General features: G+C 41.1%; 9 protein-coding genes across 10 annotated transcripts; 6 read left to right on the top strand and 3 right to left on the bottom strand.

Annotated features, from left to right (window-relative positions):
• Nucleotides 1–52: 52 nt before the first annotated feature.
• On the bottom strand, nt 53–1,982 carry LOC119546386. The gene is made up of 2 exons (XM_037852625.1): nt 552–1,982; nt 53–490 (listed from the first exon to the last, which is right to left on the bottom strand). Exons 1-2 carry the CDS (start codon nt 1,980–1,982, stop codon nt 53–55), a joined length of 1,869 nt encoding a protein of 622 aa, XP_037708553.1.
• A 329-nt stretch (nt 1,983–2,311) lies between these two features.
• LOC119548762 (GATOR complex protein MIOS) lies at nt 2,312–5,776 on the bottom strand. The gene is made up of 7 exons (XM_037856302.1): nt 5,547–5,776; nt 5,314–5,487; nt 5,002–5,253; nt 3,833–4,766; nt 3,219–3,774; nt 2,674–3,155; nt 2,312–2,616 (listed from the first exon to the last, which is right to left on the bottom strand). The coding sequence occupies exons 1-7, from the start codon at nt 5,662–5,664 to the stop codon at nt 2,526–2,528; spliced, it is 2,607 nt and encodes an 868-aa protein (XP_037712230.1). The 5' UTR covers nt 5,665–5,776; the 3' UTR covers nt 2,312–2,525.
• On the top strand, nt 5,776–6,308 carry LOC119548766 (protein CEBPZOS). 2 transcript variants are annotated; one of them, XM_037856309.1, is made up of 3 exons: nt 5,776–5,884; nt 5,971–6,079; nt 6,137–6,308. In XM_037856309.1, the coding sequence occupies exons 1-3, from the start codon at nt 5,789–5,791 to the stop codon at nt 6,268–6,270; spliced, it is 339 nt and encodes a 112-aa protein (XP_037712237.1). In that variant the 5' UTR covers nt 5,776–5,788; the 3' UTR covers nt 6,271–6,308. The 2 variants fall into 2 exon arrangements, with proteins under 2 accessions (XP_037712237.1, XP_037712238.1); XM_037856310.1 differs by lacking the exon at nt 5,776–5,884 and having other exon boundaries at nt 5,893–6,079.
• Nucleotides 6,259–6,603, top strand: LOC119548767. The gene has a single exon (XM_037856311.1). It carries the CDS (start codon nt 6,288–6,290, stop codon nt 6,528–6,530), a length of 243 nt encoding a protein of 80 aa, XP_037712239.1. The 5' UTR covers nt 6,259–6,287; the 3' UTR covers nt 6,531–6,603.
• Nucleotides 6,604–6,769: 166 nt separating this feature from the next.
• Nucleotides 6,770–8,166, top strand: LOC119546724. The gene is made up of 2 exons (XM_037853214.1): nt 6,770–7,560; nt 7,903–8,166. Exons 1-2 carry the CDS (start codon nt 6,871–6,873, stop codon nt 8,029–8,031), a joined length of 819 nt encoding a protein of 272 aa, XP_037709142.1. The 5' UTR covers nt 6,770–6,870; the 3' UTR covers nt 8,032–8,166.
• Nucleotides 8,167–8,179: 13 nt separating this feature from the next.
• LOC119546725 (cyclin-dependent kinase 2-interacting protein) lies at nt 8,180–9,134 on the bottom strand. The gene is made up of 3 exons (XM_037853215.1): nt 9,005–9,134; nt 8,501–8,950; nt 8,180–8,337 (listed from the first exon to the last, which is right to left on the bottom strand). The coding sequence occupies exons 1-3, from the start codon at nt 9,075–9,077 to the stop codon at nt 8,204–8,206; spliced, it is 657 nt and encodes a 218-aa protein (XP_037709143.1). The 5' UTR covers nt 9,078–9,134; the 3' UTR covers nt 8,180–8,203.
• A 278-nt stretch (nt 9,135–9,412) lies between these two features.
• On the top strand, nt 9,413–11,143 carry LOC119546794 (ubiquitin carboxyl-terminal hydrolase). The gene is made up of 4 exons (XM_037853357.1): nt 9,413–9,558; nt 9,702–9,842; nt 9,906–10,048; nt 10,541–11,143. Exons 1-4 carry the CDS (start codon nt 9,523–9,525, stop codon nt 10,902–10,904), a joined length of 684 nt encoding a protein of 227 aa, XP_037709285.1. The 5' UTR covers nt 9,413–9,522; the 3' UTR covers nt 10,905–11,143.
• Nucleotides 11,144–11,311: 168 nt separating this feature from the next.
• On the top strand, nt 11,312–14,273 carry LOC119548271 (2-phosphoxylose phosphatase 1). Its single transcript, XM_037855422.1, has 5 exons — nt 11,312–11,625; nt 11,801–12,122; nt 12,182–12,322; nt 12,384–12,969; nt 13,023–14,273. Exons 1-5 carry the CDS (start codon nt 11,529–11,531, stop codon nt 13,641–13,643), a joined length of 1,767 nt encoding a protein of 588 aa, XP_037711350.1. The 5' UTR covers nt 11,312–11,528; the 3' UTR covers nt 13,644–14,273.
• Nucleotides 14,274–15,952: 1,679 nt separating this feature from the next.
• LOC119546907 (sodium-coupled monocarboxylate transporter 2-like) lies at nt 15,953–19,147 on the top strand. Its single transcript, XM_037853532.1, has 10 exons — nt 15,953–15,969; nt 16,837–16,961; nt 17,034–17,156; nt 17,211–17,370; nt 17,426–17,491; nt 17,550–17,601; nt 17,660–17,727; nt 17,788–18,201; nt 18,263–18,954; nt 19,016–19,147. The coding sequence occupies exons 2-10, from the start codon at nt 16,867–16,869 to the stop codon at nt 19,074–19,076; spliced, it is 1,731 nt and encodes a 576-aa protein (XP_037709460.1). The 5' UTR covers nt 15,953–15,969; nt 16,837–16,866; the 3' UTR covers nt 19,077–19,147.
• The last annotated feature ends 2,402 nt before the right edge of the window (nt 19,148–21,549 follow it).

Raw genomic sequence — 21,549 nt, 5'->3', positions numbered from 1 at the left:
TTAAGTTTGAAAGAATTTTATAATATCATTTTAAAAGAGCCAGCGTGATATTTTAAAATAAAAATTTTTCACCTTTAACTGTTTGAGAGGAGCTCGAACAATTAAAGGCCTCGGCGAAAGCAGGCATAGTGACCAGAATATTGTTGAAATTATGATATAAAGTAGACCGATGTAGGAACCTCTGAACAAATTGTAAAATAAAAAGCTGTTTCAGCGGCACATCGGTGAAGAAAGGCTGCGATTGGTCAAATCCTGATTCCGTGGAGAAGTAGGCATCATGAACCAAACTTAGGACAACAAGATCCAAATACCTTAAGTTTTTACGTTTAATGTTTTCATCGTCATCGCAGAGCTTTTCGTTGTTGGTGAATATATTGAGATCATCTAAGGACCGTAGGAAATTAGTGAAATTCTGACAATTGTAGTCAGCGTCCGAGGTTTGATATGCCGCAAATACTTGTCTAGCAAGGAATACGCCAATTGCATTGAACTACAATAAAAAAAAGGGTATTTAGGAATCTATTAAGGATTATTACGGATCTTGTACTTACCTTAAAGACATCGTGACCACGAGTCATAAATAAAGGTTCGAGCAAAAACGTATAGGGAAGGTGGATTGTGTTGAAATCCACAACATTAGGGATATCCGTATACCTTGGATAAGACGTCACCGTATAATCCAATTTCTCCAAATGCCGAGGTGTGCGTAACATGCTGGTCTTTAATAGCATGATGTGCAAGTTGTCATCGCCATCAAAGTCAAGATCTGCATAGTAATCTTTTACAAAAAGGCGGTGATCCTTATCATTTGGCATGGCCCCTACATTTACGGTAATTTCTTTAAGGAACTGCTGAAAAGCTTGTATCTTAGAAGTCGGTAAATTCAGACGATTCTTCTCCAATCTTTTCTTAAAAGACTTAATTATCGCTTTAAATATTGGACGGACCTGAGACTGGTAGTCCTTCACTTTTTTCTCACCCAAAACATGTTCCTCAAGAAGCAGCGTGCCGCCGAAATACATTTCCTTTTTTAGGAGATCCAAGCAATTCCCTCGAGGTTTAAGCGAAAGCAGGTGTTCTTCGAAGCGTAACATAAGAAAGCAGGCAACAGTCTCCTGACTGAATGTGTTTATTAAATGATTAAGTCCAACCAAATAGTTTACATCATTCACTTGCAACTGGAAGCTTGTCGAAAACGGGTAATCAAAGACGATTTCGAGGTATTTTCTTAGCGAAATTCCATGTAGATTTTCTAGCTGCTGTAGGGTCAATCGCTGTGCAAAATCCGAACCAGTTGTATTCTCACTAAGAGTTTTTAGAGCTTTTTCAAGGTTTGATATATCTTCAGCGATGAACTCAGCCCGACTATCGTTGAACCCCTTTTGGGCCAATCTGTCCGTGGCATACCCTTCGGTCTGTAGAAATTTGGGCTTTTTAATCGCCACCATGTACTTGCTGGCTTTCTCGCTGTCCACTGTGAGTCTCAGTTTAAGTAACACATCATCCATGCCATAGCGGGTCAATCGGGCGAGAGTAACCAGCCACTGGAAACGTTCCTTGGGCCAGTGACTGTACTGTGGCCAGGGCAGATTGATGTCCGGCTGCACATAGGCCAAAAGGTCAACACTCTGTTCGTTATTGATAGTAGTATTGCAGACGTCATACAGCTTTAAAAACTTTTCCTCGACACTGCCAGATTCGTAGGTTTGAGACCTCAGTTTTCCCAACATTGTAAGCCACATGGCGTCCATTTTCTTCTCCGAAATGAATTCGTCAAAATCTCGACTGAACCCACTCGACTCGTAAAATATTAAATATTCTTTGAAATCACATGGGTTTGTTATTCCGGTCTTGAGGGGCAGTATGTTGTTTAGGATTTCTTCATTCTGATTTAAAAACACCTTCTGCTCGGCAGCCACCGTTGATAGTCCAAAAAGGAAGAAACATCCGAGCCACGTAAGTGTTCTTAATCTCCCATCCATGTCTGAAGAAAAACTGATGAGCTAGCGAAAATGTGATGGAACTATAAGGCTAATTATATTTTAGTTCAGAAGAGCCAAAAAACCAACAAATTTTTTTTTAATTCAAAAGCAGTTCTCTTAGATCTTATCACAAAAAATGATGAGCCTCAAAATTTGTAGCCGAACAAGACAACTGATTATAATTTAGAAAAGAAGAGCAAGACCCAAAATTACTCTTGAAATTAATTGGTGGGCACAATACAACGACCGCTTTTTTCCGATTGCATAAGAAGCTGATCAATGACGACACACTGTGCGTGTGGCGGCAGAGATCGGAAACAAATAGGGCGTTATCTTTGTTGTCCTTTATTTGAATGTAAGTATAAAATGCAATTGAGCAGCTATAAGCTGGTAGGTCATAAACACTAAATCTACGGGCACATCCCTTGTCTAAGTACAATGAACACTTCTGAGTTTGTTTAAGGCGCGCGCATTTGGAACAAATCAACAACTTAATGCATATGGCATGGGCGAGTAAGGGCTGTGGATTGGTGCTCCGGACAGCTAGGAAATGTCTCTTAGCGTGTTCGGCTTGGTGCCATCCATATCGAAGCAGCGGCAGTTGCACGACGACACGGGGCACTCTGAATTTTGCCTGTTAAACGAGAAAGTAGCTCAAAGTCCATTACGCAATAATCGACGTTCAACTCACTTGAACCACTGCATGATGTGCTCGGTGTGACCGCCATGGCGACAGGTCTGACACCAAGAGAACCACTTGGAGAAGGGCTTTGTCTGCCGGCCGGGAACTTCGGGCGTCGTGTTCGAGGTCTCCCCAATGCTCATGTTCACCATGGTGCCCATGTGCATCAGGCAGAGCGAGCAACGGGGCAGGGGCTTCCGGCAGCTGGGGCAGGAGGAGAGCCGATTGGTGCTGGTGGTGGTGCTCCGTGGCCGTGGCTCGTCCAACAAGGCATTCGACACAGACTTGCCGCAGAAGTTGCACGACAGAAATACCGTCCGAGAACTTCGTGAGGAGGCGCGTATGCCCTCGATCTTGATGTCCAGCTCGGCACGCTTCTCCCACAGACCCCAGCTGTTGAGGTGATCCAGGTAGCTGGCGATCCAGTACTGGATGCGCTTGTCAGCGAAGTGCTCTTGCCGAAAGTAGTTGATGGCCACCAGGGCTACCGTCTGGGATAACCAATGCAAATCAACATAAATCGTATATGTTTTCTAGCCAATGACCCCTCTCACCTGCACATCGAAGCTTGTGTCCATGTAGGATTGCAGTATGTTGATACCGTCCAATGATTCACCAGTGAGCAGCAAGCCGTTCAGATCACCACCATCTATGGCCGCCTGAATCTGCTGGGTCACATAGTCAGCCAGCTTGGTCTCCGACAGATATTTGCAGGCGAAGGCCATGCGATCCGACAGCGAAACGCCCTCCTCCTTTAGCACCGCATCAAAATTATCCTTCTCCATGGTTAGGAAGGAGAAAACAGCCCTTAGATGTGGATCGTGTATCTGCATATTGGCGCTGGAGCGCTGATTACGCCACGTGGAACTGCAGCGATCTGCATTGAAGCTGGACAAGGCGATCACGGTGATCCTGTACATGCTGGGATCCCTCATGTTGTCCGCCGCCGAAGAGAGGATATTGCAGGCGTGGAAGATTTTCAGGTGGAACACGCAGATCATGGCTGCCCGGCTGTACTCCTTGTTGGCATACAGCTGGTCAATGAAGCGCTCCAGCTCCTGCTCGAAGGCCCAGCCGCAGAGCTGGAGGGCCAGGTCACGTTGCTCACTCCTGAAAGTCATTTGGGATAAAGTATTACGTTTATTTATATCACTCATTGGAAACTTACCTGTAACATATCAGCTTATTGGAGTTATTGATGCCCTCTGGCCATTGGAGCACCTGAGATTCGATGCGGGAGCTGGCCATCAAGGCCTCCGAGGTGTGCCCCAAATTTATGCCCAGTGTGGCCTTCAAGCCCGTCAAGCGATCCTCGCAGTATACGTTGTTCAGAGTGGACCACACGTTTCGCAGATAGGGTGTCAAATGGAGCTCAGCAAATCGCTTGTTGTCGGGCTTAATGCCGTAATCCTCTAGAGCACGTTGACGTGTCTCATCCACCAGGTCGAGTTCAAAGAGTTCCGGCTCTAGCAGCTCCACACTCAAGGGTGAGCCACCAGGACTGCTAAGATCCAGGGAACTTCTGCTATTTGAGCTGCAGCTGCTCGTGGGCTGCTGCTGGGTGGGCGTGACCGCCGTGGTGGAAGTCGGTGAGGCGGGTGTGTAAAGGGGACGCTGCATAAGAAGTGGCAACTGCCGGCGATTGCTATGCGCCGTGTGCAGAGTGGCTGGCAGTCGGAAATCCAGGATATTCAATGCATCCGCCAAAAGGAGAGCCCTCTCGAAATCTCTCGAGTGCCACGACAGGCAATTGACAAAGGCAAACTTCCCACTGTGCTGATATTTAGCCGGAAAGGGGCTTATTTGTCGTTTCACATGGTAAATCTCTCCAGAGTTCTCGGTATCCACACTGCGAATGTCGTAGAGGGTAATGTAGGAGGAATCCCTTTGCAGCGAGGAGAGCAGGCTCGTCCTGGTGGGACACCAGGCGATCTGCAGATGATTCTTCGAGGACTGAATCTGCCTGAGAGGGCTCTTGATATTTCGCGGATCCCACAGCGTGATCACTGAGTCCACATAGCTGCAGAGATAGTTGCCATTGGGGGACACCGAGAGTCCCTGGACTGTCTTTGTTTGAATGCTCTGGCAGGTGGCATTGCTTTCTGTGGAAAGGATTAAGATTGGGTTTATTATTGAGTTATTATGAGGTCAGTTATAACTTATACTTAAGGCTTTATAACGTGTACTACAAAGGAGCTATCTATAATGTGGTACTATGACTAAACTGCCTGAATACTCCATTATAACTTCATAATTAGGTTGATTTCAGCAGATAATTTAGCCAGAAACTTTAGGTTTATATATGATCGATAGGGAAATCTCTATAAACCGACTCACGTCTCAGATCGAACAGCTTGATCATCTTCTGGCTCATGCCCGCGATGACAGTGCGATGGTTGCGATCCCAGCAAATCGAGTTGGCGGACTCGCCGACGCCAAAGAAGTTGGCCGTCTCCTTGGGAACACCCCGCTCGATGTCCCAGATGGTGATGCATGTGTCATTCCGATGGCGATCGTGTCCAATGGCCAGGATATTGGCATCCAGTTCGTTCCAGGCGAGGCAGGTGCACATGCGCTGCTGTCGAGGGGCTGCAAGATGAAAGATACCCATTAGGCAGAGCCAACAGGTGGTGTCCCTGGATCACCCACTGTACTCCCAGCTGCTGTCGTACGTGTCCCGAAAGTTGCAGATCCCGATTTTGCCATCGGCCAGACCCACTGCAATAATGGGCTGGTCACTGTGATAGGAGGCGGCCACGCAGCGGGCATATTGATAGTGCGATTCGTTGGCGAGGTAGTTCACGGATATATAAGGCAGGCGACCTGCAATATGTTGTTTGATTATAATCGAAATATGATGATCTTCGTAGGGGAAACCTTACTTTTCTGGCTGTGATCATCTTTGCGGCGCACCTCGTACAAATGGATTTCCTGGCCCCAGGACACGAATTTGTCGGGAAAGTGCGGAAACCAGCTGAGTCCGTGTGTATTGCCGCTCATCGTGGGCGCTTTTCCATCGATATGAAAAACGAATTTTCACTATAGAACTAAATTGCGTCGTGTTATCAGTATGCAAAAACAAAAACGTGAGATAAACAGTGCACTGAATAAGAAGAAGAAGAAGATGCACACCCACACACACACTAGCCGGTTGAACAGCTGTTTCGTGATGTTTACCAACACTGTATGTCAACCTGTTATCGAAGTTATCGCTACCTGCGTAAGCAATATTGTTTTATTTTTTAGAAAGCAAACGTGTTTAATTTGTTTTAACTCCCATTTATAATGCTACCCAAAACCCCGAAGCCTGCAATTTGGAAATTCATTAAGGGAAGTGCCAAGACCTTGTTTGTACTGGAGGCAGTTTGTTTTGCGGCCAGCTACGGTGTCTATTATCGCATGAACACAAATCGAGGTGAGAGGATCTTTATATAAGTATTTTTGGATTGTGAGTAATGATCCTTTTTTCCAGAGTTCCGTCAGCATATTCACGAAAACTATCCCTTTGTATTGGATTACTACTACAAAATTGGTGAAATCGTGGGGGATAGTACAGTGCGACAGGCGGACGCAAGTTATTGGAGTGCCCTGAAGAAGAGCGATTAGGAGAGGAACCATTCAAAATGCTTAGTAATCCCTATTTTAAGTCGGTTTTGTGGCTGATTGGCTTCGGTGGCATGGGCTATGGGTTGATGGTGCTAACCGAGCCGAATGCCGAGAAAATAGACCGCATCAAAGCCTCTGTTTCGAGTTCAAAACTCAGCGCCGATGATCAGCGAAAGGCCCTGTTTATGAAGAAGTTGCAAGAGGCGGCCACCACCAGTACTCCAGTCTACAGGCCATCGACTGAGAAAAAGGATAGTTAAGAAGCTTTACCATGTACAATTAACCAATTTGTTATATTTTTAAATACAAATGTTAAGCATTTAATACGTTTAATTATCTTGGGAAGATTCTATACAGGTTTTTCAATATTAACTTTAATTTTTTTAATCTACCTTGCATTAAATATTAATTACATTTAGTGAAACCTTTAAATTTACAGTTAACCGTAACATTTTCTGTTAAAAACTCTTGACCACCCCTGCTCCAGTGTTGGAAAACGTCTGCCATTTATCAGCATCCATCTCATCTTAGCGCAATTGCATTTAAATGGACAATTAATTGCCTTTATTGACAGAAATAAAGGTAATAGAGACGCACAACATGTCCGCGGAGAATGTGCCTTTGGTGGCCATGGCCAAAGTACCGCCGGCCATCCAGTTCGATGCCAAGAAGGACTTCCACACACGGACGCATCAGCAGGAGCTGGATGAAGCTTTTCTGGGACACGAGCGGCGTCCTTGGATCCGGCAAAAGGCTCGAAAGGACAGCCGTCGCGAGCGGGAGATCCTCAGTGGTCTGCTGTCCTCCACCAATGTGGAAATGGACTACGCCAGCAGCTGTGTGGGCAAGCTGATTGAAGAGAACATTAGCTACCGGGACTTGGCCTCCCTCACCGACGAGGATTTGGAACTATTTGGCTTCAAGTCGCAAACGCAGCGCAAACAGCTTCTGGAGATGTTCGACAAGATGCCCAATCAGGACCCTAGCTACGAGTACCTTCGCAGCCAACCGGAGGCCAAGGCCTATAACAATCAGATATTAGGAAATGCCGCCAACCATTTGATGTCCCTGCGCGCTTCCTTGGCGGTCACCAACTACAAGCTGCAGATCTCCACACCGGAGGACGTCGTCGTGGGCGACAAACGCTATGCCAGCTGCTTTGCCTTGGAAACCCTGAAGAGTGTCAAGCAGATCACGGAGGAGATAGCCCAGGATCTCAGGAAAATCGAAGCCAATGCCCAGAACGCGAGGAGCCAGAAGGAAGTCCAGGCCAAGGAGAGCAACAAGAAGGTTAATATTATATGTTATAGAATATGGCATATTTCGTGGATTTTCTTTTAAATTTAGAAGACCTCTTTTAGAAATATAAGAAAACATACCTAGAATGTAATGTAGATTATTATAATATCTTATATCATCTGGCTAGGAGCCAGAAGGATTTCCAGGCCAAGAAGATTAATATAATATGTTAAAGAACATGGCATACTTCGTGGGTTTTTAAATTTAGAAGACCTTTTTTAGAAATATTAGAAATCATTCCTAGAATCTTATGTAGAATATTATAATTTCTCATATATTTCCTTTTCTTATAGAATACTTTCTTATTGAAACTTCCCTATTTTATCATTACAGAAAAGATTCAGCCTGGCCACCGTTTTGTACTTCACCACCTTGGCCGTGGGATTCTCGTGCGCCTGGTTCTGGTGGTGGACCAAGTTCCACAGCGCTCCTCGACTGGAGCGGATCTCGGTTCAGACTTAAATGAAACCACAACGAAGCATTTAATAGCTGCATTTCCACTTTCTTATAGTAACTAAGTTGATAGAATTTACATATTTTTTGGTTAAGCTTTCGCAAAATCTCAAGCTGTAATGAAGTTTTACTGCCCACCATGAACATAAAAGTTGTATTAACAAGTTTAAAACTGATTTATTTATTGTCTTAAGCTGACTTCTTCTGCGAAGAGGAGAAAACCCAACTGGACATAGGAATCCACGTGCTCGGGAAATTCCCATAAAGTTGTGAACGCGATGAGCTGGCTTCTTTCGGTCGAGTGAGCAATGTTTTCTATAAAAATTTGGAAAGTAATAGGTAAAATAACTATAAAATATAATTAACTAAGGAATTCTTATATTTATATTCAGGAATTGTAGGACATTTTGATAGAAAATGTTTTAAGACCACAAAAATGGTTATTTTTAATATGCAGAGATTAGGAAAGCCATCTCACCGGCCACTTCCTTCTTGACTAGGGCCTCCTGTTCATATCTTTCGGCTAATTCTTTGGTGAAGGCCACGAATTGCGGCAACTTCCAGGACCTATAGAATATCGTATCCGCTGTAGCTCCTGGTAGTTTACTTATAGCTCTCAGCTGCCTCAGCATCTCCTTTGTATTATTGGCTATATCCCCAAAAATCGAGGCTATGATGGCCAACTTGTTGCAGGGCAAGAGCAGATCATCCGGATAACTGGAAGTAGATCCATCATCCTGGTCTTTTTCCAGACACTTGGTCTTCTTGGCCTCGATGGAGTAGCAAATGGCGGTGCCACGCTGCTGGGCCAATTGCCACTTGGCGTAGTTATCCTGAAGTTGTTTAACGATGGTCTCCAGTCTCGTTTTGCAGGTGGCCAAAGTGGAATCATGACTTGTGGGCGATTGCAGGCGGGGGCTGTCCAGATCTGCTTGGAATATATATAAACATAGAGTGCTACATACACCTTAAGATAACTCACATCGAACTGGTGTCAAGGAGGCATTTATATTGGGTTCACAGGCTTTTTGCGGGGTTCTATTCGCTTTGGTCATTTTGTAAACAATGTGCAATGTTGTTTACCTCAGTCAGTGAGTACACACCTCTTTTCTGAGAAATGTCAAACAAATGTTAGTTCAGCTTTAGCGTTTTTCAACACTCATTAATTTTAACATCGATTGGTTTTAAATTTAAATATTTTGTTTGGAACTTAAAAATTAAATAAATAAAAGATGTAATGAAATAAACAACTAATTAAATTACAAGGGTGTATTTTCTCTAAATTACACCCAAATTTCATTAAAATATAAACGTTTTAACATTAATATGTTAACCATCGATATGTCACATAAAACATCGATATATTTTGATCGAGCCAGTGCCTACACACCCTAGTAAAAAAAATGTAAGCTCACAAAAGTGCCGGTAATTGTCTAGACAAATCCTTCATTTTCCTTTGAATTTTCACTCAGAAAGCAAGTAAAGCTAAATTCCAGAAAAATGTCGACCTGGACGCCTCTTGAATCCAACCCAGAGGTAAGAAAATTAGCCATTTTAAGACCAATTTTGCTACTTGCAGCTTTTGCAAACTCCTTTGTTGTTGCTTTTTGCGAAAATGTCGGCTTCCTTTAGGAAAATAAGTGGAAAGAAAAGACGCCATTAAATTTTCCCATTCCCAGGTTCTGACCAAGTACATACATAAACTGGGCGTGTCGCCAGCCTGGTCGGTAACTGACGTCATCGGCTTGGAGGAGGACACTTTGGAATGGATTCCGCGTCCCGTGAAGGCGTTCATTTTGCTCTTCCCATGCAGCGAATCTGTGGGTTTTTTACGAATATCTCTATTATTGGTCAGCTTTTAATAACTTGGGTTCTGTTTTCAGTATGAAAAACATCGCGCCGAGGAGCACGAACGTATTAAAGAGGTGCAGGAGCAGCATCCCGCCGATCTCTTCTACATGCGCCAGTTCACCCACAACGCCTGTGGCACCGTGGCCCTGATCCACAGCGTGGCCAACAACAAAGAGTAGGTTGAACCATAAAAAAAATTTATTAATATTTTCTTTGTTCTTTTATTTTTAAAAGTCCAAATGTATTCCCATGATTAAGTTATTGGACCAAATCTAATTAACTATCACAAATAATTCACTATTATTTAGAGAAATAATTTGAAAAACATTTTATTTTAACTTAAAACTTAAATCAAAATCATTGGACTACCAAAGAAAATTTAGTACCGAAAATAAGCATTGTCAAAAAGCCACCAAAGTTTGAAAGTTTAGTTATTCATTAAAATAATATTTCATTACACCATTTTATTTTACAATGCCATAAAATTATAAATGGTATTTAATGCTATTTGACTAAACTAATAATACCAAATTATTTAAATCTCTAAAAGTCAAACGTAGTTAATTTAGCAAACATCTTTTATGAAATGTTTTTAAAATGACATTTTTAATTATTTTGTTATTATTAATTACTTTCTCTTATATTCAAAACTCCTTGGTTTTTCCAGCGTCGACATTGACAGCGGTGTATTGAAGAGCTTCCTGGACAAGACAGCCTCGCTTTCGCCGGAGGAGCGTGGCAAGGCCTTGGAGACCGACCAGGAATTCAGCGCCGACCATCAGGCTCTGGCCCAAGAGGGTCAGACCAATGCCGCCGAACACGAAACGGTGATCCATCACTTTATCGCCCTGGTGAACAAGGAGGGCACTCTGTACGAGCTGGACGGGCGCAAGTCCTTCCCGATCAAGCATGGACCGACTTCGGAGGAGACCTTCGTCAAGGATGCGGCCAAGGTGTGCAAGGAGTTTATGTCCCGTGATCCCGACGAAGTGCGCTTCACCGTTCTGGCCCTGACTGCTGCCCAGGATTAGGCTGGAACTAATCTCAAAGCTAACATACCACCAAGATCCGCCGATCTGACAGAATATACATTTATTTACCCACACTATATTTAAGCCGGCTGCCAAAGGCGAACGAAGCCCCGCCTTTCAGTCGGCAAACAGTTTACGCATATTTATTTTGCCTTGAGCCAAAGCCACAAATGTATTGGGAACACTGAGATTGTTATTAAAGAGTGCACTCGAGCTTGATGCTAAGCTTATAATGAAAACTATATGGAGTTTTACCTATGGGTGTGAGAAGCGAAATTAAATATTCCTAAAACAACTGCTTATAACAAAGGTATTACCATAAAATTATCCCCCCTTTGACCAGCACCCCTGTCCAAACAGCTGATAACGTTGTGGCCTCCAGTGCGCATGCCCTGATAATTGGACGTGCTCCACGTAAACGCTTGAACCAGGTTTTTCTTCATCAAGTCAAAACTTTTTCCCCGTGAAACGGAGCTATTACCAGGTTTACTCAGAGCTGGAAAGGAATATAACGAAGCTATCTTATCAGCAGGAACCCTCCAAGAGTGCCGCCCAACGAGTTGATGCCGAGGAGGAGCAGTGGAGTTAGGGGGCAGCAGGTAAGAGCCGGATTTTCTGGCCAGGATGAGGCTGCTCAAGGAACTGATGCGTGTGGCCACCCAACATCGTGCCTTCTACTGCTATGTGCTGCTCAGCGTCTGGATATTCCTACTTATAGCAGGTAAGTCATAAAAACCATATAAAATATTTGCTTAATAAAAGAAATCCAGAAAATAAATATTTGAATTGCAGAAAATATTTGTCTATACCAAATAGTCTTTAAGAAAATGTTTCTAAAATGGTTTAGCCCGTGTTCTTAATGAAAATCTTTAAAACCCCTCATTTTACCTTTTCAGGAATGTATCGCTATATGGGCAATGTTGAGTCGGTTTCCGGAGGTGGCTCAGTTTTTGGACCCAGTTCGTCTGGCACCATCAGTTCCTTGGGCGGCGAAACCTTGGCATCCTCCACTGCTCAAAGATTTGCCAAGTACAGAGAACGCTGTGCTCCACTGCCTCAGCTCCAGCGTTTGGATGATGGCGGCATCTTGGAGGGTTGGAAGCTTCAGGGAGTGCTCCTGGTCATCAGGCACGGGGATCGAGGACCCATATCCCATGTCCGCAGTGCTGGCATTAATTGCGGCGTGGGTGGTGGTGGCACAGATAACCTGGTCAACAGGTGGGTTCCCTTGCTCCTCCTCAAAACAGTAATCATTGAGTTAAAGAATTTCATTTTAGATATCGCAGCTTTTTGTACAACTCGAGCAGCTCCGCTTCGGGCTCGAATCATATGTACTGGAACAAGGTGGGACCTTTTCATGGGTTTCCCCTGCTGCCGGCCACAGAACGTGGATGTCCCCTAGGGCAACTGACTTATAAGTAAGTGGAGGAACAGTATTTAATGGCTATATTAATTGGACCACCCAATTTTACTTGCCAGGGGCATTTCGCAGCTGCTTCACGTAGGCGACATCATGCACCAGGTTTATGCCCATCCTCTGGGTCTGCTGCTCAAACCCAATCCCAATCGTGCTTCAGTGGAAACCACGCCACACACGCTTCTCAATTCGGATGAAGTGGTGGTCTTCACCACTCGCTATCGTCGCACCTTCCAATCCGCTTTGGCCATGCTGTTCACCCTGCTTCCGGCGGATAAATGGTTGGCTCTGAATGTCCGGGAATCTCACAGCATGGCTTTCTGTTTCGGGGAATGTAGTTGCCCACAGTCGGCGTTGCTTAGGAAACGTTTGGAGGCCATGGGCGATAAGCAGCTACTGAAACGTGCAGATGTCCTGGAAGTGATGCAGTGGATAGGGGGCACCATACTGCAACACACTCCCAATGGCATTAGTAATCCCTTCGAAGTGGTGGATGCCCTGCTGACGGTTTTGTGTCATGATGCTGCTCTGCCATGTCGTAGGAAAAAGCAGAATTCCACACCAAAACCACTTAAGAAGAACTCCAATCAAGAGCTGGTGGATGTGATTAACATAGATCAGGATGAAACGGCTGCCAATCTGTTACAGGTAAGTATTTAAGAACTCATAAAATATTGCTTTATATAATTATATATTTCTAGGAAGGACAAACCCAGCTGGAGCCCGACTCCCCCGAGGTGGAACACGGAAATCCTGCCCTGCAGGCAGATGAATCACAAGAGGGCTGCGTAGAACCCACCCATGTGGACACCCTGATGTCCTTTGCCGATGAGCTTTCTCAACGCTCCGCTGGCCATTCGTACTACAAGCTATCTGGACTGCTACGATCCTATGGAATGATACGTCACATAGTCAGCTATATGCTTAAGATGATCTCGGGTGATAGGACAAAGTTTGTTCTATATTCTGGACATGATTGCACTATGCAATATCTAACAGCTGCCCTGGGAATCATCACCAGCCAGGGTCAAACTATAGCCTATGCCTCGAGACTAGCTTTCGAAGTTTATCGGAGTGAAGCGCACACGGATTACTATTTTCGTGTGGTTTATAACGGCAAGGATGTCACCCAGCAAATCGATTTTTGCGAGGGCGGAAAGAGCCTAAGGGTCACTAGGGATTCCAGGGGAAATAAAGCCGATCTATGTCCCATAGAGAACATCATTCGCTTTCTGCACGAGGATTACTTTAGTCCACTGAATGCCACCAATTTTAAGGAAGCTTGTGGGGCTATCAATCCGCCAAAAGCTGGGGAGTTTTGATAACCCCAGGAGGGGGACAAGTAGGAGATCCCGTATCAAACTGTGATAAGTAGTTAAGATGCCACCCGAAAATGTAGGAGGAGTACGAGTCCAGCAATGTCCTAAACTAGGAAACGACCGCTTTTGAGCGATGTTATCTTTTAAAACTTAGTTTAAATTTAGTTGACGCATTCAACTTGTTGATCCACAAATCGCAAACGATACATATCAATGGAGCACTTGTTAGCCTTTAAGAACCTCTAGGCTAAAAATCTCACTCTTAGAAGAAAAAAATGAAAAATATAATCATAAACATATCAGCTTTTTAAAGTAAACTATAAAATAAAAATTTAAGGAAAAAGCTTCCACGATTTTAAAACATAATATACAAAAATACATATCAAATTTGAGAAGAAAACGAGTTCTTCAAATTCTTCTTAAACTTTACAGAATTAGAAAATATATAATTTAAACGTGGAAAGATGAGGAAAACATTTCCACAAAATGGTAGGCTATAATTTTGAAACGTATATACAATTAAATGATGGAATTGGAAATATCATAACAAAAAGAAATGCAAACATATCAAGCAGAAAATAAAAACAAACTTTTGAAATAAAAATGTAAAAATAGAATCTACAAAAGTTTTGAATTTAAATAAATGTTCTCGAATTTTAATATTATTAGTATCCATTTACTAAACGCATTGGAGGGATCTAATCTTCGAACCATGTTGGGAAAAAAGGTATATCTATTTTATTTTCTTTGAAGTTTCTATTCCATGTCTTTAAAATGTTTTTTTCGGAAAAGTTTTCCACATATTGTTTGAGCGTCTTATATATTTATCGTGATTATAAGACCGCGAACCAAAAAGATAGTTTTATTTATAGAGCATTTTGAATGCTACACTGTAAATTATTTATGGTTACAGCTTATATACAAAAACCCGTAGCTATATAATTTCCGGCATTGTTGATATCTTAAATCTAAATAACAATTTTGACCTTAAAATAACAACTTAAAGGAAAATAAATAAAACAAAAGTCTAAAACAATGTATAATTTTCTACGTGTGTAAAGTTTTTGAAAAGAGAGAAATATTTTTTTTTGTTTTTTACACGAGCTTCTCTCTATCTCGACGGAAGTAGTGCTCTTGCTAACACATCCCGAATCGCTGAATATACAATTCAAATTAAGCGCTCAATGGAAGCGGTAAGAAATCTTATGTTTAACCCATTATAGTCGGTATCTAGAAACCCATTATCTTTGTGTGTACTCTAGCAATAATAAGGCATAGATATAATTCTTTAACCTCTCTCTATAGTGGCCATAGATAACGATTTAAAGACATATTTTTGCCAGTCTAAGCTCCTATTGCTATGTTTTATCCACATTATAGCAGAAGATGCCGGCAAGTATGGACAGCTATAGATTCGGAGCGGTTGACCACACTGTGCTCCTGGGTGTGACCATAGTATCCATCGCCACAGGACTTAATTTGGGTGGATAAAGTAGGTAGGATCTAAAAAAATTAAATATTCTGAACACTTTTATTTGGTATTATTGTGATAATATCGAAGTTTAAATTAAAATTATTTATTGGTTTTTAAAATCTACAGAAAATACAAAAAGAACGCAGAAATCATCACGCCAACCGTTGTTTCTTCCGAAGAATCCATGGCTAACTTGGGATCGGAAAAGATGAACGAGTATCTCATGGGTTCGCGCAATCTGAAAGTTGTTCCGGTTGGAATGAGTTTAATAGCCAGGTAAACTGATCAAGATCGAATCTTATATTTCTCTTATGTTTCTTTTTTGTTTCCAGCTATACTTCGGGCGTTACAATACTGGGAACACCTTCATAGATTTATTATTATGGCACACAATACAGTCTAATTGTCGTAGTAATTATTATTCAAGGACTAGCTGTTTCCTATATATATTTGCCTGTGTTTTCGGTTCTTCGAGTATGCTCGTCATATGAGGTTAGTGCCCTTGGATTTTTTTTTTAAATTATTTTATCATATTCTGTAATATCTAGTACCTGGAAAAGCGCTTTCACTCGGTTATACAAAGCATAACATCTATACTTTTCGTCATCGATGGGGTTAGTTAAACTTAGTTAAAAAATTAAAGCTTCTATTAATAAATAAACCATTTCAGATACTATATATGCCATTTCTTATCTACGTTCCCGCCCTATCGCTAAATCAGGGTAAGTTGTACCTAAAAAATCTTTAAATAAGTAGCAGACACACATTTATTTTTTCTTCATCACAGCCTCCGGTACTAATATCTATCTAATAGAAGCGTTAATTATTGTGGTGTGCGTTATTTATACCATGTTGGTAAGATGTTTTTAGAAAGACTTCGTAATTATACCCGTTACTCGTAGAGTAAAAGGGTATACTAGATTCTTCGGAAAGTACACCCAAAAAAAATCGTTCTTAAATCAAGAAATTCGCCCTTAAATCAAGAAAATCGCCTATTATTTTGAGCCAACGGCGACTCGCCTTTATTTTAAGTAAATAATTTTCTTGAATTTATGGTTTGCCATTTCTGGAAATAATGACAAATTTTTCTTAAATGTATGGTAAATAACCTTAAAATTAAGGAAAATTTTCTTAAAATAAAAAAAAAATTATTTATTTTGTAAGATTACCTTTTTTTACATTTGAGGAATTTGGTTGGTTTTGTATACCAATTTTGGATTTTAAATGGATAAAACCGTTTCTAATTTTAATGGCAATTATAACATTGAATATAGTCAATAAATTTTTATATTTAGTGTATTTATGTAAGATTTATTTTATATAAATACTTACGTACGTCTTTACCAGCTAGACCACCATCAAAATGTATAAAAAAAAGTCACTTTTCCCTTAAAATATGGGTATTTCTTTACTAAATTTAAGTAAGAATTTACCATTATTTCAAGAAAAAAATCAAATTTTGATTCTCTCTTCTTTACAAAAAAAAAAAATATGGCGAAATTCCGTAAATTTTAGAAACTTTTTCTATAATAAAGAAAATATTTCTTAATTCAATGGCGTTTTAAAATCACGGGCGATTTTCTAATATTTATAGTGATTTTTTTTTTGTGTGTAGGAGATTACTGTTTAGATGTACTTTTATAGCGTCTACTCTAGATAGCGTATCTCAGATAACCCTCTTACGCTTTTTCGAATCTCCTCGTGCCATTTAAATCATTTCAGCCGTCATTATAGCAGAAGAAACCGCCAAGAATGGACAGTTACAGATTCGGGACCGTTGACTATATTGTGTTCCTCGGTGTGACCATAATATCCATTGCGATAGGACTGTATTTCGGGTTCATAAAGTGAGTAAAGGTATAATACCTTTCAAAATCATATCGACCAAACTTAAAAATTTGTTTTTTTAATAACTAAAGAAAGACCAAAAAGGAATCGCCTGCAAAATCCCATCAGATCTTTGCTTCGAAAAAGATGGACGAGTATCTGATGGGATCGCGCAATCTAAAAGTTTTCCCCGTTGGAATGAGTTTGATAGCCAGGTAAGCTTATCTGTGATCTTTCTTAAAATCCGTTTCTTACTTTTATAATTACAGCTGTTTATCTGCCATTGCAATAATAGGCACTCCTTCAGAAATTTACTACTATGGCAGCCAATATTGTCTTACTGTTGTAGCAATTATACTCCAAGGAGTAGTCGTATCCTATGTCTATTTGCCTGTGTTCTCGGCTCTTAAAGTTAACTCATCGTACGAGGTATTGACATCCAAAATACACTGTAAAACTCTTTAACTTTCTTTGTAATATCTAGTACTTGGGCATGCGTTTTCACTCGGTTATTAGAAGCATAATTTCGATAATTTTTGTACTAGATGTGGTTAGTATAACTTAGTCAAAAAATATTGACATTTTACTAATAAATAAAGCCATTTCAGATCTTATATTTGCCTCTTTTGGCATATCTTCCTGCTCTAGCTCTGAATCAGGGTAAGTTTTAAATTCGAAAACTACAACATAGCTTATATAAAAATTATTTTTATTACAGTTTCCGGACTCAATATATATAGTATAGAAGCTTTAACTATATTGGTGTGCGTTATCTATACTTTATTGGTAGGAAGACGGATTGTTTATTTATGTTTATAGGTTAATTTGGGGATACTATCTTTGCAGGGCGGCTTAAAAGCAGTGGTCCATACCGATATCTGGCAGGTTGTGATCATGTTTGTTTCTGTACTGGTTGTAACTATTTTGGCAACATGTTACATCGAAGATGGAACTGAGTTTTTCGAAGGGTTGAAGCAGGGAGGTCGTCTTATTCTTCTTAATATTGATCCCTCTCCATATGCTCGTCACACCGTTTGGAGCGTTATAATCGGTGGCACTTTCTTTTGGACCTCACTTAATGCGGTAAACCAGACGGTGGTTCATCGTTATATGTCTTTGCCTTCTTTGAAAATGGCAAGAACTGCTATCGCCTTCATGGTAATTGGAGCAGTCTTCTTTACTTCCGTTGTTTGCTTTTTGGGATTGCTTATCTTTAATGCCTACAAGGATTGTGATCCATTGAGTGCTGGTTTAATTATGGTAAGTACAAAATTAGACTTACTTATTTTGATTAAGTTGTTATATCGTTGATTCCTTGCAGAACGACGACCAACTGGTGCCCCTTTTCGTGGTAAACAATTTGGGCCACATCTACGGAATGCCCGGTCTTTTTATTGCCGGTGTCTTTGGAGCCAGTTTGAGTTCCCTCTCCGTGTATTTAAACTCCACGTCGCTAGTGATTCTTCAAGATATAGTCCGTGGTTGTTTTAAAATGCAGCCAGGCGAACGGGCATCGACGATTGTGGTAAAATCTAGCGTCGTTATCCTGGGAATCGTATCATTTGCTATGGTATTTCTCCTGGAGAAGGTGAGTGGTATCCTTAGTGTCTCCATTTCGTTAGCGGCCCTAGCGGCTAGCTCCACTTTTGGAATCTTTACCCTGGGAATGCTGGTTCCCTGGGCGAATACCATGGGCGCAGCTGTGGGAGGAATCACCTGCGTTCTCCTAACAGGCTGGATATCTTTTGGATCCCAGGTTGCTGCGGCATCGGGACAACTAAATTCCCAACGACTTCCGGTGTCCGTTGAGGGATGCTTGGTTAATGCGACAATCTCAGAAAATGTTTGGGTGGACGAAGAGAATGTGTTTCCGCTGTACCGTCTTTCGTTTTATTGGATAAACCCCATAGGAGTTCTCACAGTGGTCGTTGTGGGTTCTCTGGTCTCTCTGGTAACTAAACCCACAGATATCAAGACTCTCGATACGAATTTGATATCCCCCGTAATCCATAGGTATGTATTACACAAATTTTTAAATATTAAAAAATATATTTATTAAAACTTTACATTATAGATTCCTTCCAAAAGAATACTTTAAAGTGCGAAGTCATCACGAGAAGGATATAAATGATTAAATTTTACTAAAATAATGAAAAAATCAAACATAGTCTGAAAAAAAAAGTTTTTCTTAAAATGTATACGGCATTCTGATTATAATATTAAATATTTCTTTGAAATATAAATCTCTTAGAACTGCCCTTAATTTTAAAGAACCCATCTCTTTCAGAACTGTAAAGAGAGAAGGCAAATGCACTTGCAATTTTGGTCAGCTGCAGTGCATTTTGCTGACTCTTTCTCACACAGACACTAAAGCGCATCATCAAAGCAGCAACAACAAACAAGAATGATAAAGCAAACGAGAGCAAAGACCCCGCCAAAGGCAAACCACAAAAAAAAAAAACACAAAAGAGGGGAGTGGACTGGAGTCATTATAATCCGTGGGGGAGAGGGAAGCTCCAAGAGTGGGGAGAACCAGAGCGCAAGTATAACGCACACACTCGCACAGTGGGTGTGGAATGGGGAAGGAGAGAGCGAGATGGGGAGGGGGCATCGCGCAATGAGCGCGTGTACCGTACTGAGAACAGCGTAATGTAAAATCGTTGCTCTCCACGATACTGAGAGCCTGTTGGCATTCAGTACATTTTGTTACTTTTGTGCACGCAGCTCGACAAAAGAGGAAAAAAGAAGCAACAAAAAACTGGCAGGAGCGGCACATTTGCAGGGGGTACTATGGGCTATGGCAGGAGAAGGTGGAGTTGTAATATGGGCACTGGCTTACTCCATCTTATTTGGATTTTTTTCCTTTTTTTAATCCCATCCCCCTTACGAAATCCTGTAAAAAGCAGCAGCGTACATATGTGTCGTAATGGACCCTAGGGGCAATCTTCGCTCGCATGGTGCATGGTTGTGTTACATTGGGAAAAGGAGCCCAGATTTCGCAGCCAAGCGATGCAATTGCAAAAAAAAAAAGCATGAGCGAGCGAGAGAGAGAGGGAGAGCTACGCTTCGAAAAAACACAAAAAGTGGGCGGAGCAGGTGCGCCCACCGATTCGCGATGAGATTTTTGCACAAATCTGACGATACAATGTTAGCACACACCGTACACCACTGTGTATGCACCAATACGCGTGCAGCGCCGAAATGCTTCCATGCTTTTCTGCACGCCGCTGAATGCGCCTTCGTCTTCTGGGCTGTTTTCGTGTTTTGGCGAGTGGGGGCACAGTTTGCAGCCTGCACTTGGTGGGCAGTTTCGAACCGATTCCGATGCACTTGCACTGCCCTCGACCCCCTTGCCACCACCCCTGTCTTTTTTTTTTCGTCAGGCTCCCCCTATCGCCGTCTCTGTCTCGCTTGACTGCAGTTACACATGCAATGGGAGAGGGAGAGAGTGGGTTTGGAGAGGAACCTTGCACTCGCACAGTGGGACGTACGTAGTTAAACTATCGTAAAAAGATATAGAATTAAAAATATAAAACTGATTGAAAATGGTTAATATATCTAGTAAGTTAGTCATCAAAATTTTTAAAAATATAAATTTTTCTTGCTAAACAGGTCGTATACGTAATATTACAAAATGTTCACGAATAAACAATTAAAAATATAAAACTGATTGACAATGATTAATATATCTATCAAAAGAGCTATCACAATGGTTAATAAAACTAGTAAATTAATCATCAACATTTTTAAAAATATAAATTTTATTTTGTAAACAGGTCGTATACGTAATATTACAAAATGATCATGAATAAACAATTATAAATATAAAACTGATTGACAATAATTAATATATCTAGTAAACGAGTCTTCAAAACATTAAAAAATATAAATTTTACTTGGTTAACAAGTCGGATACGTAATATTACAAAATGTTTATGAATAACGAACTAAAATTTTTTGCGAATTGGAATTGGCCTGAAAGTTATTTGTTACTATAAAATATATTCTTAGCACTAGAAAAATATGTTTTCTTATTAAACGTTTTAAATAAAATATGTCAACCTAGGCTTACTAGTCGTATGCGTTATTTTGCTCTTTACAAATATATATTTAGCTTAAAGTAAATTTCTATTTGTTACTATAAAATCTATTTTTAACACTAGAAAAATATGTTTTCTTTTTTAAGGTTTTAAATAAAATATGTCAACCTAGGCTAACTAGTCGTATGCGTAATTTTGCTGTGTACAAATTTATATTTAGCTTTAGGAATTTAGTGGTAAACTGGTAAAATCTGTTAAAAAAAACACTAATGTTTTTTTACAGTTCTAAGCTGAAAGAAATTAAGCTTGATAAATAAATTTATATTTTTATTCTTTCCAAATTCAAATTGGATCTCCGACCCCACTGTACCAAGGCAATCTTAAAAATGCATTGCTCTTTTGCTCTTTCATTCGTTCTGTTTATCTCCACCTCGCTTGCTCGCATGGAAAAAGGCAACAACTCACACGCACACCAACGCAAAACTGGGGCAGTGACTGCAGTGCGAGAGGGAGACGGCGAAGGGGAACCGTTGGCGCTGACTGCTCGCCATCTCCCTCCCTCCCTGAC

Source organism: Drosophila subpulchrella, chromosome 2L (assembly GCF_014743375.2).
Source record: "Drosophila subpulchrella strain 33 F10 #4 breed RU33 chromosome 2L, RU_Dsub_v1.1 Primary Assembly, whole genome shotgun sequence".
NCBI lineage: Eukaryota > Metazoa > Arthropoda > Insecta > Diptera > Drosophilidae > Drosophila > Drosophila subpulchrella.
Note: the sequence above shows the minus strand (reverse complement) of the source record. Positions and strands in the feature narration are given on the sequence as shown.